Raw genomic sequence first — 15,754 nt, forward strand, 5'->3', positions numbered from 1 at the left:
GGTAGTATGAAAGCCTTGCATTTGTAACATATGAAAAAGGATTAATTTCTCCCCTGCTCTCTTTCAGAGTGATTGAACAACTTGGTGGCAAACAGCTAGTGATGAACCATATGCATCATGAAGACCAACAAGTTCGTTATAATGCACTACTGGCTGTGCAGAAGCTGATGGTTCACAACTGGTATGTGAAGCTTATTTTTCACTGTTCGTAGTACACGTTAGATATCAGGCTATAGAGAGAAAGACAGATTTCTTTAAGGGAAAAAAAAGAAAATCAACATTATAATGTGGTAAGACTGCAGTTCTTTAAGAAATGATAGAGCAACATGATTCTGATGTGTAAGACCTCAGCTACTTTTTCTGTATGCTTTTGTTCCAGTTGGATTCAGTAGCTTGACGTTACAGGACTGAGTGGAATGCGAATAGTTCAGTTCGCTCAAACAATATAGTTTTAAATATTGCACAGTTCAAGTAAGTTGTATGAGCTGTAATTCAGGCCTGCAAAACTACGCAGTCTTCAAAATGTTAAAGATGTATTTAAGTTTCTTAGAAAATTTACTTAATCTCGCCTGAAGGAATCAGTAGTTTGACATGGTTGTGTTACAGGAGTTGACAGTTGAAATGTTTAATTGGCAATAATTTTGCCGGTTGGCCGTGCTTCTGCACTGTTTTTCTTACTGCTCTAATGCTTGCCCCTACTGTACACTGATATCTTTATGCTACCATTTTAAGGGATATAACTACAATTTTTCTTTCTGTGAAGCTGTTGGGCGAGTTGGCTAGATTAAGGTGAAAATCACTGACAGGTATCTCTCTCATCGGCCAATGAGAGCTAGCATTTGAAAGGAGGTTTTTCCTTTCATTGTTTGTTAACTAGTTCTCTAATAAAGCTCCAAAAATTCTGAAGTGCTGCCTTTCCAGTTGAGAACTGGACCTTTATAGATGAAGCATTGAAGGCTTACCGTTATGAAACGCTTCAGTGGGTGTTTTTCTAGGGGAAAGAGGTTTGTCAACCGCATTGACAGGTGTTTGGGTGACCTACATATTGTAGAAGACAGGCTATCAAGGGTCACGAAAACCTTCTGATCCATTTCCCTGCTTCAGTGAAACAGTGAAACATTGCTGTTTTCCCTCTTTCCTTTTGAAGTACATGAATTTTAACTCTCATGCCTGTTATACACTGTAATCCTGCCTCCTCCCTTTCTATCATACTATGTAAGCCTTCTATTAGTAGAGAAGAGCTTAAACATTTAAATAATCTACTTCAGCAAATCCAGAGTGAGCATTCTTTACCTGTAAGGATGACTTTGGAAAAGAACATTGAATTGCTGAGCGTGTGGAGGTGGAGTCTAAATGTGTGGTCTTGTACAACCTCGTTTTGGGGCAGTGTTCTATATCGCACTCTACCCTGCTTCTGAGTTTGGCGATATGCTTCTTTCCTCACTTTGTGCTGTTCTGGTATGTTTAAAACACGCTGAGTATTACAAATTGGCTGCAGCTAAATAGAGATTACAGTGTGAAAGGCTTAGTTATTGAAATTCGTCTTCTGCAGGGTTATGGAGTGGGTCTTATTTCATGTGTGTTCTGATGCCTTGCAAATCTAGTAATAAAAATCTAAATCTTTGGGCCTTCTGCAGCACAAACCTCATTAGCAGTAAGAGTTTTCCTGGATGTCTAACCTGGCTTTTCTCATCTTAATCTTCAGTGCAATATTAAGTATACCAAACCTGATCTTCTGGATTTTTCTCCAGTCTTTTTATGGGGTAAACATTTCTGACTTTTACTTTTCACGGTTTGTGAACATTTAGACTCGAGGATGAGAGAAATATTACAATTAAATCTGGCTTCAGATCTGCAGCTCTGTAAATAAAAGGGATCTGTTTAAGTTAGTGCTATCTTTAGAGTCATATTGCCTCTCTGCAGGGGATATGGTTGTTGCTTAATACTTACTGGAGCAAGTCTCTGGGAACCATTGCCTTTGACTCTTGATCACCAAAGAAGTGTGCGCTTTGGGAGTGGGGTCAGACAGCTTGGGCCAAGGAAATCACACCTGGTTTGTATTTCAGAAGCTAAATCTGCAGTTGTATAGATCATGCTTTTGATGTCTATCAGTAGCCCTTCTGTTTCGTAGCTTGTGTGAGGAGAAGCAGCAGCAGGGTTCCTGGTCAGCTCCATAGTGCAATGCGAGTTGCCTACTTGTTTAGCTTAGTTTTGTGATAATATGGATTACTCAGCAACTTCTTTAAGGTTTTGCTCCTCTTGCTCTTCTGAGGTGGGGAAACAATAAGCGTTTTTGCCCTTGCTTCCATATATTTTAGAATTCACTTGAGGCAATCAATTTTTTTCCTTCAGTTTAATTGATATACCACAGCTCTGTATTACCATCTGTGGTATGTGCATGACTGAGCGAGCGTGGCCCTTCCTAGATCTGGACGCCGAGAAGAATCACAGAGTAAAGGCTTGCTCTGCCAGGGTGAAGCTTGGTGTTACGTGTTGTACCTGATCAGAGGAGTAAGGAAAAACTTCTGGTACTTAGCCAAATGTCCTACCAAATTACTTATGTATTAAGAAGGGGGAAAAAAGGAATGAGGGAGTGTCATGGAGCAACTGAAGTGGCATCCTGCTTTAAACACAGCTGTATCATTATACTGATAATAACTCAACTTGGAGACAATAATTAAATTCAAAGTAATTTGAATAGCTCATTACAGGCTGCTCAACTGTCTTTTCCTTAGGGGATTTTAAGTCAAGGATAAATGGGGGGAAATCAAACTGTCATGCATTCTGTTTAATGGCAAAACTAGTTTGGCAAAGGCAGTAGCTGCTGTCAGTTTTTCTGATAAGGTAAGTTCAGGTGAAATGTTTCTGTTATATTTGCATGTCAAATGATCATGCATTTGATGAAGCAGGTATGGAAGGTATCATTTTAGCATCACTTAATGTCTTTAAATGGTGACTCATCTCGTGCTTTAATCTAATATGAACTATCTTTGTGTTAGTCCTGGCACCTCGTGCTGAAGATAAAATCCTGTTATTGGTAAATGGGGAGTTTGGCATAGAAATGATGATGCAGAACTGTCCTGTTCAATTTGTGTCTTAGCTATCTACTAGAAGCATCTTACTCCATTTCTTTGCTGGTGTTCAGAGGTAATACCCAACTTCTCCATTTTAGTATTAGGATTGGGTGTCCAGTTAGTGTTAGGGTTTGGGAACGTAACATTGGTGGTTGGAGCAATGTTCTTATGTTACAAATCTGAAAAGCATCAAATCATTAGATTCTAGAAGGAAAGCACCTGTGGGGTGTCTTTAAAATTAAGTATGTATGTTAAAGATGTGGCAGGTGCCTTTCATGTGCTTCATGGCATACAATTTTACTGTACCTCAGGGATGTAAGTCTAGTTATGACTCAAAAGTACCTAAAGTTAGAAGCCTAAGTTTTGCCTTTGAACAAAGAGAGGCAGGTAGTTTTTCAGGGCAGTGCAGAGCAACTTCTGTGTCTGAAGTTAACTGATGTGAATAATTCTCTCTTTAAGATATGTGAACCTATAAGCTAGTGGCTTCATTCTAAAGGTGCTAATTACAGCCTCCTGTTACATGACTAAAATAAGAGCTAGATGAAGAGCTAGGTGAATAACATTCTAGATATTATACATTTAAAGTGTAATTTATTTATTACCTTACTGGTCATCTGTAACATAGTGCATTAGTTTGCAGTCTCGATGCTTCTCCTGTAGTCAGGTAGGCCCAGGGGTGCGTATCCATGTCCTGTTCAGGGAGTCAGGCACGCAGCTCTGCTCTCTTCTCTTTGCCAGCAGCGGTGCTGTTGGGTCAAGAGTCAGAGGGAGCAGAAGGTCAGAAAGAAGTGGGAATTACTGCAACATTTGGTCTACACTTTGGTGTGTGGGACTGTGAAAGTACTATCTGACCTGTGCAGCTAGCATATGATATGCTAGGTTGTGGGTGGTAGCTCTGCAGAGGGGAAGGTGGAGGGCTGACAAACTGTGTCAACAAGGGTGCAGTTATTATGACAACAGAGTAACTGTGGCTTACCCGATACATTACCAGTTAGCTTGCAGCATTCAGGGCTAGATCATGTGTGCTTTTTTGCTCATACAAATGTACATGGAACTAATGTTTTTCAAATATCAAATATCCTACTGAGTTTGCATTTCATTTTTTCAAATAAATGGTTCATTTTCATGGTGTGCCAAATAATAGGAAAAAGCCTATCACCAAAGAAGGGATTTTCTGACTGTTTCACTTCTGATTAGTGTAACTTAAAGCTTTGATATCCTGATACAGATCATGTCTAATTGAATTTTAAAACCAATTCTTATCAGCCATTCTGAATTATTCTGTGCAAACTTAAAGCTCTTAAATGTTGAAAGCTTTTTGTTTACTGTTCATTGTGGCAAGTATATCTTCTGTTAAATATAAAGCCACCTGCAAATTAACTGGCATGATTTAGTGAGGTTGATTCTTTTAAGTCACAGAATGACTCTGGGTAGATGTTAGCTTGTCACGCATCCCTTAAGTGAAAAGGGGATTAAGTGAAGGAGTTACACCTTGTTGTCTTGATAGGAAAGCATATTGTTGAAATGAATTTCTTTCTTTTTTTTTTTTTTAATTAGGGAAGAATCTAAGTGTTTCAGGAATAGCCTTGTAATAGATGTTCATTGATCTGCCATTTCTGTATAGCCTATACGTAAAGGTGGGAAAGCTGGAAGTTTAGAATGTTTCTGCTGAAGGATGGACAATGCCTTAGTGAAGGGAAACTGCTGAGCGACAGTGAGGTTCTTGCAGTGTCTCTTGAAATGCTGAATACAGTCTGAAGGCGTGTTGCATGTTGATTTTACATTTCTCATCGTAAGGAGGGATATAATTCGTGCTATGAATAATGTTTTGAGTAATCAGGTGTTAATCTCTTTAGATTGTCTATTAATATTATTGGATTTGGTTGCAGACAGACTGTTTTAAACAACTAACTTTCACTTAAATTTTATGTTCCCTCTACTCAAGCGTTGAAGCTATTTAGTTTCATACTGTGTACATCAGATGATGTTAAGCATCTCTTTGCTGTGAGTAATTAAGATGAAAAACGTCCCAAGTCCCAAGCACTGTTTATCAGAAGTTTGCTTTTATTCTGCCTGTTTCTGGTGAGTGGAATCTCTGTTACTTAAGTTGTGAGGAATGCAATGACTTTTGCATTGTCTCCTGTATCTTGAGGTCCAAGGGCACATACATAGGCCAAAAAGAGAAAAAAGTGGAAAATCACTATAGCCCCACTGAAAGTAAGGTAATTTATTAAACTGCACTTTGATCATGTGGTAGAGGCCCCAGCTGTTAAGTCACACTCGTTTTGATTCTGTTGCGTATGCTTATTTCTTCTTTGGTTTTAGTTCTTATGCTGCCTTACCTTCAGCACTTTTCATGGTCTACATTGGTATAATATGGAAATATTTTATAATCCTAATGCATTTTTTTCTTTTTGAATACTGTGTACTAGGTTAATCTGCCCAGGCAAACAGAAAACCTAGTTTTCTTCCTACATCATTCAGCATACTAGTGGTAGAAGAGAACTGCACCAGTTTCTCATGTGGTAGCGCTCCAACTCAGATAATGCTCCCAGCCCAACTCTCTAGGAAGACATCTCTCTTTGTTCCTTGGTTTACCTCTTTCACAGCTCTGCTATTTCTGTTTATTTTTTTGTCAACAGCAGTGCATGTGGTGAGATATGTATGCATTGGCATAACTTCTGCTCCTGTAGCATAACATTATTAATACGGTATTTCAGGAACTAAGTATTAACATAGCTCCAAGCTGGATTTCTGAGCCTGGTTTATTATTATTTTTCCTCTACTGATTTCTGTGGCTGTGGTTCCATGGCAATGCAAATACACCCTTCCAGCTGTACCTGCCCTTCTCCTCTGTGCTAGTGTTAATGTGACTTTGTAGGAACTGGATTGAAGGGAACCAGTTGGCAGAAACTCATTCTGTTCAGGGTTAAACAAGCAAAATTACTGCCTCACCAGAAGGCCCAGGTGAGTGCACCATGAGAAAGGCAGGAGTACGTGACTGGGGTGGGTTGAAGGATGGTGGTGCCAGCTTTGTCCCGCATTGGATTAGGTGGGGATGAGAGGCAGTCGTAACCTTATCCTAGTTTTGCCACTTAATGCTTGTATAATTCAGAAGGTTCCAGATATTTGTTATGATCTGTGGAACTGCTTTCAGCAGTGTACGGCTTACAGGACCAACGCTTTCAAGGGACGGTGTAGCCTGCTTAGAACCGCAAATACAGCTGCGAATGTATAACTCACATACCTATTTGTGAAGCCCTAATAAATTACTAAAACTGGTCTCTATCTATTGATAAGTTCATGTTATTAGACCAATAATAGAAATCAACTTAAGGATGGCATCTGCCTTCAAACTATTCAATCTATTGCTTGTACACTTGCTTAGCTAACTGTTTTTCATGCCATTATGGTTTGTCTGTATCAGTATATGTTGGCCATGCCCCCTGAACGGCTTGAGTCACATGGCAAATTTTCTGTTGTACTTTTATTTCACTTCTGTGTCCTTTTGTAAGGAGAAGAGTTTCTGTAGAACCAGTGTTTCAATTTCACTTTTTAAAAGCATGCAACTTTAGATTGGGTTTATATTCAGGTGCAGTAAAATAAACCGGTATTTTTGCATTCTTTGACAAAGAAAACCATTCTACCTCTTAACAACTCCAGTCTGCTAAAACAAACTAGGAATTTTCTGTGTTCAAGATCTTCAAGTATTTTTTAGATAACCTGCTACTTAAAAGTAATAAATTGCAGGCAAGATTTAAAATAAATATTAGGAGAAAAGTAAGAACTCGCATGAATATGAAAAATTACTCCTGTCCTTTTTTGCTGTGCCTCGTCTCCTTCTCCTCTCTTCCCTTCCCTGCCAAAAAGAAGAATTTTCAGTTTATTTCCCTTTTATCCTTTTGTTCCTTAAAAGACAGCTAAATGTTAGGACTGGAAATTGTAGGATAACCCTAAAAGCAACACTCCTTATAAACCGCAAAGCTTATTCCTTTTAGCACTCAACCCGTAGAAGTCAGTTGTAAGTACCTTTAATGTTTCCCATCAATCTTGGGTTATCTATTGTTGACAATAGCCTTTTGCTGAATTTGAAAACTGGTATAAGACTTTCAATTAGGGTGTTGTGCCAGTTCACAACACAGTTCACAGTTACTTCCTCACCCCATGGTCAGTGAATTTGGTGGCTTATGCGTTGGATGAGTTCCTTGTTCCTTTTCCTAAACGACCTTTGAGTATTTGTTGCTATTGTCATAACACGTAATCATACCTGGGCTTGAGGAAGTTGGTATGTCTCATAGGAAAACAAAACCCATTAAAAGATCATAACTGAGTAGAGCAACAAACAGGAACGAACGTTAGAGATGCAACAAATTCACGTATGCTCCTCTCAGTTTTCCTTGGAAAAAACACTTTGTATATTTAAGAAAAACCTGTATTTGAAGATTAAACCTGAAAAAGGGGAAATCACTAGTGTGCAAGGAATCTCGCTTGTTTTTTCTAATATGAATCAAAATATTAGTTTGCAAATGGAAGTGGCTAAACATATGCCAGCCAGGTGTTTAGGCACACTGTAATAGAGTAGGTAATGTCTCACTGTCAGACTTCTGGAATCTCAAAGAAATGAGAAAGTGTAGTGGTTCAAGTTTTTTTGATGTGTTTTAAATAAGAAATGGAGGGCTTTCAAGAGTAAATACAAAGTAACGTACCAAACTTGTGTTTTAACTTTTGTACAGCATATAGGTACTGTGCATGCTCTTGTAAATTTATGCTGACTGTTGACTGTTTCGTGTTTGAATCCAGTTAACTGTAAATGCAAGCTTGCCTGGATCTGCTTCACTGCTTTGTAATAAGGGTGGTTTTATGTAGAAAGAAGACATGAAGATGCTAAAAATGACCTTTTTAAAGGCCTCTGTGTGCCAGTGTAAGGAAAACAGGTAAAGTAGAACCTTTTTATCCCAAAGAGCTAAACTTGCAAATTTGAATTTCCGAGATACTTGTGCCTTTATTAATAACCTCGATGTAAAATTCATTAGCACTGGGGGCTGGGTTGTCTGCATGTTCTGTGGTAGGTGGTTTTGAGTTGGTGCTACCAGGAAGTGTTGTAAGATACCTTAATAAATATAAGTGTGGGCAGTGCTCACCTCTGCAATCTCAGCATGGGGAATATACCAAAATGACACACTTAACTGCCACGCTGTTTTCTGTGGGAAGGTGCAGAATTTTCCAGAGGCTTACTGACTTGAGGGAGCACCATTAAGCATGTGGTGGTTTCCCTTTCCTTTCTGGACAGTAGCTAAGGAGTAAAGCACTGTATTCACTACTGCTGGATTACTAGGAAGCAGGCTTTTATTTCCCTTCATCCCTCTAAACAATTTAAAAGAAAAATTTCCTTTGCCTAGTGGCTGGACAGCTGGTGTACTGAGAGAATATTTACTATTTCTGACTGACTTGAAGTATTATCTATAATAAAGTAATACCTAGTTGAGATAAAAGGCAATTTTTCAGTGGGAAGTAGTATTGACTTCATTTGTATTTTGTCCACCAGGATGGTATTTTGCTCTTCTTCCACAACTCTGTACTTAAATTTTGTGCATCTTGAGGAATGCACTGAGTTTTTGAAGGCACTCAAAAGTTCTGTTCAGGCTGGTTGTAAGGGAAAAAAACACTATGACCTGTAAGATTGGGCATTGAAAGAGAATGGGAATGTAGGCCCAGAAACTCAGCTAGGTTAAATGGTAGCAGGATATGTTTTGTTTTCTCTGCCTGTAACATGCACTGATCAGACACGCGTGAATCTCTACTAGTAGTAGCCGCCCTTGCACGTTGTGAACTTTCCCTTCTGAACTGGCTTATGTTTAGCCGTGTCGGAAACCTGATCTGCTTGCAAAAGACTGACCGTGATGCTTGCATTACAATAAAGGAGGTCTTTTACTGCAGTTACGAAGGAAGGGAAAATAGAGCATCTGTTTAAAATAGAAGTGAGTTCAGTGTATGGGTTTATAGCTTCTCATTTTAAAAATCCTGTGTAATATCCATTGCTTTGCACAGTAGCATGCACTTCTGATCTGTGTCAGATAATTCTCCGAATATTTTGTGAAGTGATATGTCTTTTATTCATCTTGGTGACGATATCTGTCCATCTTCTTTCATCCTTCATGCTGTTACAGTGCAGTGTGCTGAATGCTTGCATTCTTCAAAATCATGTTAATTCTGAGGGATAAACAATGATTCTAAAAGTCCAGGTTTTCTTTTAAGATTTAACCAAGTAACAATGTGTTGTAGGATAAATCGAAAATTTTAAACTCGCTTGATCTGTAACAGCATGATGATGAACACCTATGCCCCATTCAACTGCCCAGACAGTTTACGGTACTCTCCTTAATCTTCTGATGCGATGAAGTATCATGTGAAAATACACTTGAATCACATTGTCCTTTTAGTTTGTAGTTTAATAGAGTGAGAACATGGTTGCTGAAGTTTTTAACTCTTGTAACTTGAATTTTAGTAGAAGATGGAAGGGAAAGGTCACAAAATGCCTTGTGGAATAGCTTCCCATGGAAGTTTCATATTGAGAGGCTGTCTAAACCACTCATATCTGTCTTCCCGTCCTCTGGTATAGCCAATTGCAGAATTTGTTAATTCCAGGTTAACCAGTGATACTCATTTGGACATGATATTCAATGAGGAAACTAACTGGTTCTTGTAAATACCAGTGGGACAAATTTTTTTCATTCTGGAGGCCCTTGGTGGTTAGAGTGGGGAGAGGATATGGGGCTTTCAGCCAGGTTTGCAGCATGGCAGTGTAGAGCAGTAAATACCTATGCTCGTTCTGTAGGGGGATCAGGGTAAGTACTTTTCCTTGATCCTGAGCTAAGTCCTCAGGCTTGCAAATGAATTGCCGAAATAAAAGATTTGATGGGTAAGGTATTATCTCTTGTATGTGCTTGGAAGTTCAATGTCTGTTAAGGTGCTGAACATCTACAAAACATGCTACTGTCCTGCCTTCTCAACAGAGATTTTTAATGTTGAAAATACTGCACTAGAGCTGGATTTTAGTTAGCCTTGAGCATGCATCAGAAACAATGTATGCCATGCAGTAATTGTGCTATCTGGGATAGCTTGATTATTTTTCCTCCTTCTGAATAACCGCATATGAAATGCACACTAAAGATGGCTCACAGGCTTTAAAAATAATTTTTCAGTCTTGTGATCCAGTAAATGGAACAGAGACATGTACAGGCAAGTATCAGTTGCTTTCAAGGCTTGGTGTGAGTGGAGGAATACTAGAATTAACACAAGCATATAGGATATGGACCAAAGAAAAAGGCAGCAGAAGGAAACTTGATGAGTTTGGAACCCCTTCCCTTGTTGCTGACTCTGTTTATGGATGGCTGTCATATTTGGTTTATTTTGGGCAGTAGCTCTGATTCTTGCAAAACTGTAAGAGACCAGCTAATTCTTCCCTTGGTCTCAAGAATCTCTACTTCAAGGATGGTAACCTGCCTGTTATAGTTGAGAGCTGTATCTGAGTGCAGCCCAAGCATTAAAATATTGTTATCTTGCAGGAACACCAGTGCTGCTGCTGATTTTTTTTTTTTTCTTTTCTTTTTCTTTCTTCTCCAGACATACTGGTAGCTGTGAGAGAAGGTGCTAAATCATAACATATGTTCAGCATGCAAATTACCTGTGTTATTTTCATAGCTAGTAGAGTTCAAACTTGGCAAAATTCCTATAAAGTATAATGTTCTTCAAGCTTTGTAATTTTAATACTGAGAAGAGTGCTGTTGGGTGGTATAGCATTGATGCTGAACTTTATTCTGCAGTAGAAATTGTAATGTGTAGGGAATAGCTGTTTAACAGGATGCTAAACTGAAAGCCAGTTTTGTTTGAAAAGTGCAGTAAGAAGTGATTCTTGTTTCTTTGGGTGAAGCTTTTTTTAAGCAAAAGTGCATATTTTTTGTTTTGTTTTTTAAAATTTGATTCAGATCATCACTTCTCTGAACTGCTGCTAATGTTTAAACAGATTGTGGCACAGATTGTAGGTTGTAACACCTGTGTAGTCAGGAAGACTGATCCGAAGGGCACCGTGAGCAAGTGAAAACTCTTGTATTTCACAGGTGCTGAAACCTCTGCTTCAGTTGATACAGTGGTGTAATTATTAAAGATTATTTTCTGTAATGCATAACAAGCCAGCTATTAAGTCCTCTCAGCTGCTTTGTGGTTTAGTGAAGTTTAAGCTGCTTGAGTTTCACAGGAGACAGTGAAAGATGGGAACACTCAGAAGAATTGTGCAGTGTGTTCTTTTTTTTTTTTCTTAGAACTTAGATATTGCTGTTTGAGGCTAGTTCATCCCAATGCTAAGATTTTGGGATGTTAATTCCAATTTTGAAAGGACAGGTGTAAAATAAAAGGAACTCAATGCATTTCAGAAAACATCTGAAGAAAACGCTTTAAAGAAAAGTCTTGATATACAGTGGGCCGGACTTGATAGTTCTTCAGTCAGTGTCCCTTAGGCTAGCAAGATCTCCTTATAGCTAAGGAGTTAAATTGCCTGTATGTCCGTATTACTTGTATTCATGCCAGCTGGGTTATGGGAAGTAATCATTTAAATACTTTGCTTGTTGAATACACTTAGCAGAGGCTGTTGCAAAGCCTATGGACTTCATGGGTGTTCTGTAGCAGTGGCCAGGACTGACTTCCAGTTACTACCAGTGGGCTTTTTTTTTTCCGGATGGCTTTGTTGTTTGTCTTCAATTGGCTGCTTGTTTTCAGAGGATTATGTGATGGGGGCCTAAAGCTTAGGTGATCTCACATTTGCTCCATTTGAGTGCTGAATATCAGTAGTCACTATTCGAAGGAATAGCTTTAAATGTAAAGATTTTTTCCTCTCTCTCTGCTTCATATTTCTCACCACCATCCTACTCCCCACCTATGAGAATTTTTTCTCAGTCTAATTTTTTCTTGTATTTCAGGGAATACCTTGGGAAGCAGTTGCAGTCGGAACAACCTCAAACGGCCACTGCACGGAGCTAAACACTTCAGTTGGTGCATCACCGTTCTTATTTCGTGCTTATAACTGGAGTATGTTTGTCTTTAATATCAGGAAAACACTTCAGTCACAACTGCTTCTAGTGTATAAACTTTCCAGTTATCCTTCAATGTTGTTGGCTTAGTAAAACTTGTTTGTTTTCTGATTAATATGTATATTAGCTTCCTGCTATATTCTGAATGTATCTGAGTAAATGTGGCTTATGTATTGCTTTTGTTTTATGTATTTATTCTCATAATAAAGATTGTTATTAACAGATATTAATTCCAAATCACAACCAGTCTAGAAAAATTGTTCTGTTCTGTTTTAATGTGTTATCAGTTTTGTCACTCCTCCACCCCCTTAAAAACAAAAAAAAACCCCAAGAATTAAGTCCCTTTATATATCTTCAGACAAACTCATAAAGTTTTGACCTGATGTTCTGTAAGAAATATAGTAGCCTGAGGAAATGTTGGTTATCAGTGTTGAAATATCTACCAAGCCTGAAAACAATGTTAATATTGTAAATAAAAGTGAATATGTGGGCTTTTGGGGGGCAGAGGGTGGTATTTCTCTCCTTTTATGGAATATGTTTAAAAAAACTGACATAAAAGTAGAGGAGAAAAATGGTGAACACTCATCTAAAAAAAAGTAGTAAAGATTATTAGTGGAACTTTTTAACATCTGTGTTAAGCCACTAGGCTGTAGCTGATTTTTGGTAACAAATGTTCTGTAACTGTTGAACCCTGAACTTCATGGAGGTTTTGTTGAGTATAGGAAATAGTAGGGTTCTGGTGTCATTCTAAAACCTGTGTATTTCACTAACATTAATCCAAATTCTTTGGCTGTTACAATCTTTTCTGCATTTCGTAGCATCTGCTGGTAAAGAAAACGTAAACACCTACAAATGAAAGATAATGTTGGATTGGCATGTGAAAACAGTCTTGTTGCATGTACAGGAGCTTGTAGTGTTGCAAATGCCTGCACTCGAGTTAATAGTCTTGTGACTCATTACAATAAAAAGAGATGAGAGAACATCTGAGGATGTTCTGATAGCAGAGAACGTGAGTGACTTGATTTTATTAGTAGTGTTGTACACTGTAAGTCTCTGAGAAAGCCCAGAATGTTTTGTCATCAAGTGAAAAACAAGTTAGGAAAACTTTTTTTTTTTTTTTTTTTTAAACCCCGATCTAGGTGTAACTAAAATTTGACCACTGCTGCAATGGAGAGAGACTCTTAGGGGTGAAAGGGTTTGGTGGACCACTTAGTTGAAATTGGATTCTATAGGTTAATGATGGTCACTGTTTTCTGCAGTGCTCATGCCTATGCCTCATAAGTTCACATTGTGTTGATAGATGCTTAGGCTTGAATTTTCGTTGGTGGGAGAGTTACCTGGGTGGATCTTATCTCAGCGCTCCATGCTCTCACAGCAGTGAGGGATGCTGGTGTTCTGGAAAGGTGTTGGAAGACTAAGGGTGCATCTACATTACCACTTCTCTCTCTGGTCAGTTGAGTACTCTTGAAATAAATCTGTCTTCCCTGCTGTTCACGTTTTAATTTGTATCACAAAATGGTCTCAGTGCATGAATGGACTTCTTTTTAGATAAAGCTGAATTGGAGGATGTACCTCATGTGTGCCTTATCTTGCTCTAAAATAATCTGCTTCTCTTGGGTCACACTTTTTGCTGATGTAGGCATAGCCTAAAGGTTATCTTGAATATGCTGTAAAAAGTCTAAAGTTTGGTCCTGTAGTTACAGGTGTGATGTTGGGCAGAAGAATCATGAAAGCCATGATGGAGAGAGCGTCTATCCCCCCATTCCCCCTTCAAAATCAGTTTGTTGTTTCCCTGCTAAAGCAAATACTGGAGGGCTACTTGGTAAGAAGATTTTGGTTTGAGTTACATGAGGTAAGACAATGAATAGCAATGATGGCATCCCAAGATGAGCTAGAAATAACCAAACTCTTCGTAAGAAGGAACATCTTTGTTTATAGTGGTCGTCCTCAAACATCTAACTATTGTGTTCACATGCGTTACAGAAACTAGTTCTCTCTTTCGCCTTGCTTAGTAGTGCTCTTTGCATACCTTGTTCTTTGTTTTGCAGTTTATTTTCAAACTACATGATAGCTTTTTCCCCATTTTGTTTGAAATTTGTTAAGAGGCAAAAGTCTTAATGTTTCATTTACATCAGAGTGCAATATTGACACTCTGGTGCCTGTGAAACCTGGAAACTGAGATTTCCAGCCCCTCATGGATAGCTTCAGAGTGGCTCTAGGGTTGTGGTCTCAAGGAGTTTGTGTCACCAATTGTACAGTAAGAAGCCTGGGAGCCCTGGGTATTATGAAGGACTATCCCAATCCACCAATAACGTAGACAACGAGACACTCACGAAGGAGCTGAGAATTCCACTGGAGTCAAGAATGCTTAAAGTATCCTTGACCAGGGAACTAATTTTACTAATTAATAAAACTTTTTTCTGTGTCTGTTTTTAGTCTGAATAATTATGATTAGCTTTGACTTTTAGTTTTGAACATTGTTTTTATCATTCACCTGTTTGTATTAGCCCCTTTTAACTAGCTAAATCACATTCTCTCTAAATCTGGTGTGTGGCAGATGACCTCTTTGCCTTGTGACAACAGGGTGGGCAGTTGAGTGTTAGCAGGAGAGGCATAGGCCAACAGCTTCCCTTTATCGCTTTGAGGGTGTCAAGGTTTAGAGTTGAATGGAGATTAGCTGTCATGACCAGACGACTAACTTGCTTCTAAAGCATGCTTAACAGCCAGAGTTATAATTACCTTTCCAAATTAGGCCAATTAATCTTCTGTTTATTAAATTTTTCTTGGTTTTCCTACTTTTGTTTTCTAGATGATGTTTAATTTTCCTATAAGGAAAATAATTGAATATTTGAAATCTTTATAAGGTAACTTTAAAGTTTGCCTTTGAGGTTTCTTTTGCTTTTTTTCGATACATTTGCTTGAGTGACTTTTTTTCTGAACTTTGGTCTCCTATTCTGACATCTAAATGGAAATACATTTGAATAAGTTGGCAATATGTGACAGCCTTGAGTTTTGACAAGTTTAAATTCCTTAAGGCAGGAGAGATGGATAGGAAACATCAAGAAGAACAGAATCTGAGGCTAAGCCAGGAAAATGCTTTAATTGTGTGCTTAGTGCACTTCAGCTTACAAGCCCAACAAGCAATCTGAGATCTTCAGACCTTCAGCTGGATGAGGCAGAGCCTTGATCTTGGCCTCTTCCACCCAGTGCTGCTCTCATAGAAGCAAACCAGCTGAATGCTGCCAAGCAGAGACTGGCCTCCTGTGCCCCGAATGAACCACATTGCACTGAACCTCTCGTAAGTGTGTGTGTGACTGAGACTTCTTATGGAGAGCTTAGTGCAAATGTCCATTCCCCCTGATTTATGAAATGCAAGAATTCAGTTCACTGGAGAGGGTGTGTGTGGGCACATGCCTGTATGGAATGAGATGTTCTATGCTAGGCATCTATTACCTGTGCAGCTGCAACTGTGGGAGATTGCATTTGAGCTGCTAAGTCACTCTTTGTGTTTTGTTCCTGCCATCGGCTTGCTGACTTAACAATGTGCTGTTTTGTTTGAGTAGTTCCGCATGTAACAAACCGAGTGAAATCAGACTG

At 38.7% G+C, this 15,754-nt stretch overlaps 1 protein-coding gene across 2 annotated transcripts in view; it reads left to right on the plus strand.

Annotated features, from left to right (window-relative positions):
* Nucleotides 1–12,400, plus strand: part of ATP6V1H (ATPase H+ transporting V1 subunit H) — a 46,738-nt gene extending 34,338 nt beyond the window's left edge. For both annotated transcript variants that reach the window (XM_068932711.1, XM_068932712.1), the window contains 2 exons: nucleotides 68–181; nucleotides 12,047–12,400. In XM_068932711.1, coding sequence (XP_068788812.1) covers nucleotides 68–181; nucleotides 12,047–12,107 — 175 coding nt within the window. In that variant the 3' untranslated portion in view covers nucleotides 12,108–12,400. The remainder of the gene's footprint in view (nucleotides 1–67; nucleotides 182–12,046) is intronic.
* Nucleotides 12,401–15,754: the final 3,354 nt, after the last annotated feature.

This window comes from Struthio camelus, chromosome 2 (assembly GCF_040807025.1).
Source record: "Struthio camelus isolate bStrCam1 chromosome 2, bStrCam1.hap1, whole genome shotgun sequence".
Classification (NCBI taxonomy): domain Eukaryota; kingdom Metazoa; phylum Chordata; class Aves; order Struthioniformes; family Struthionidae; genus Struthio; species Struthio camelus.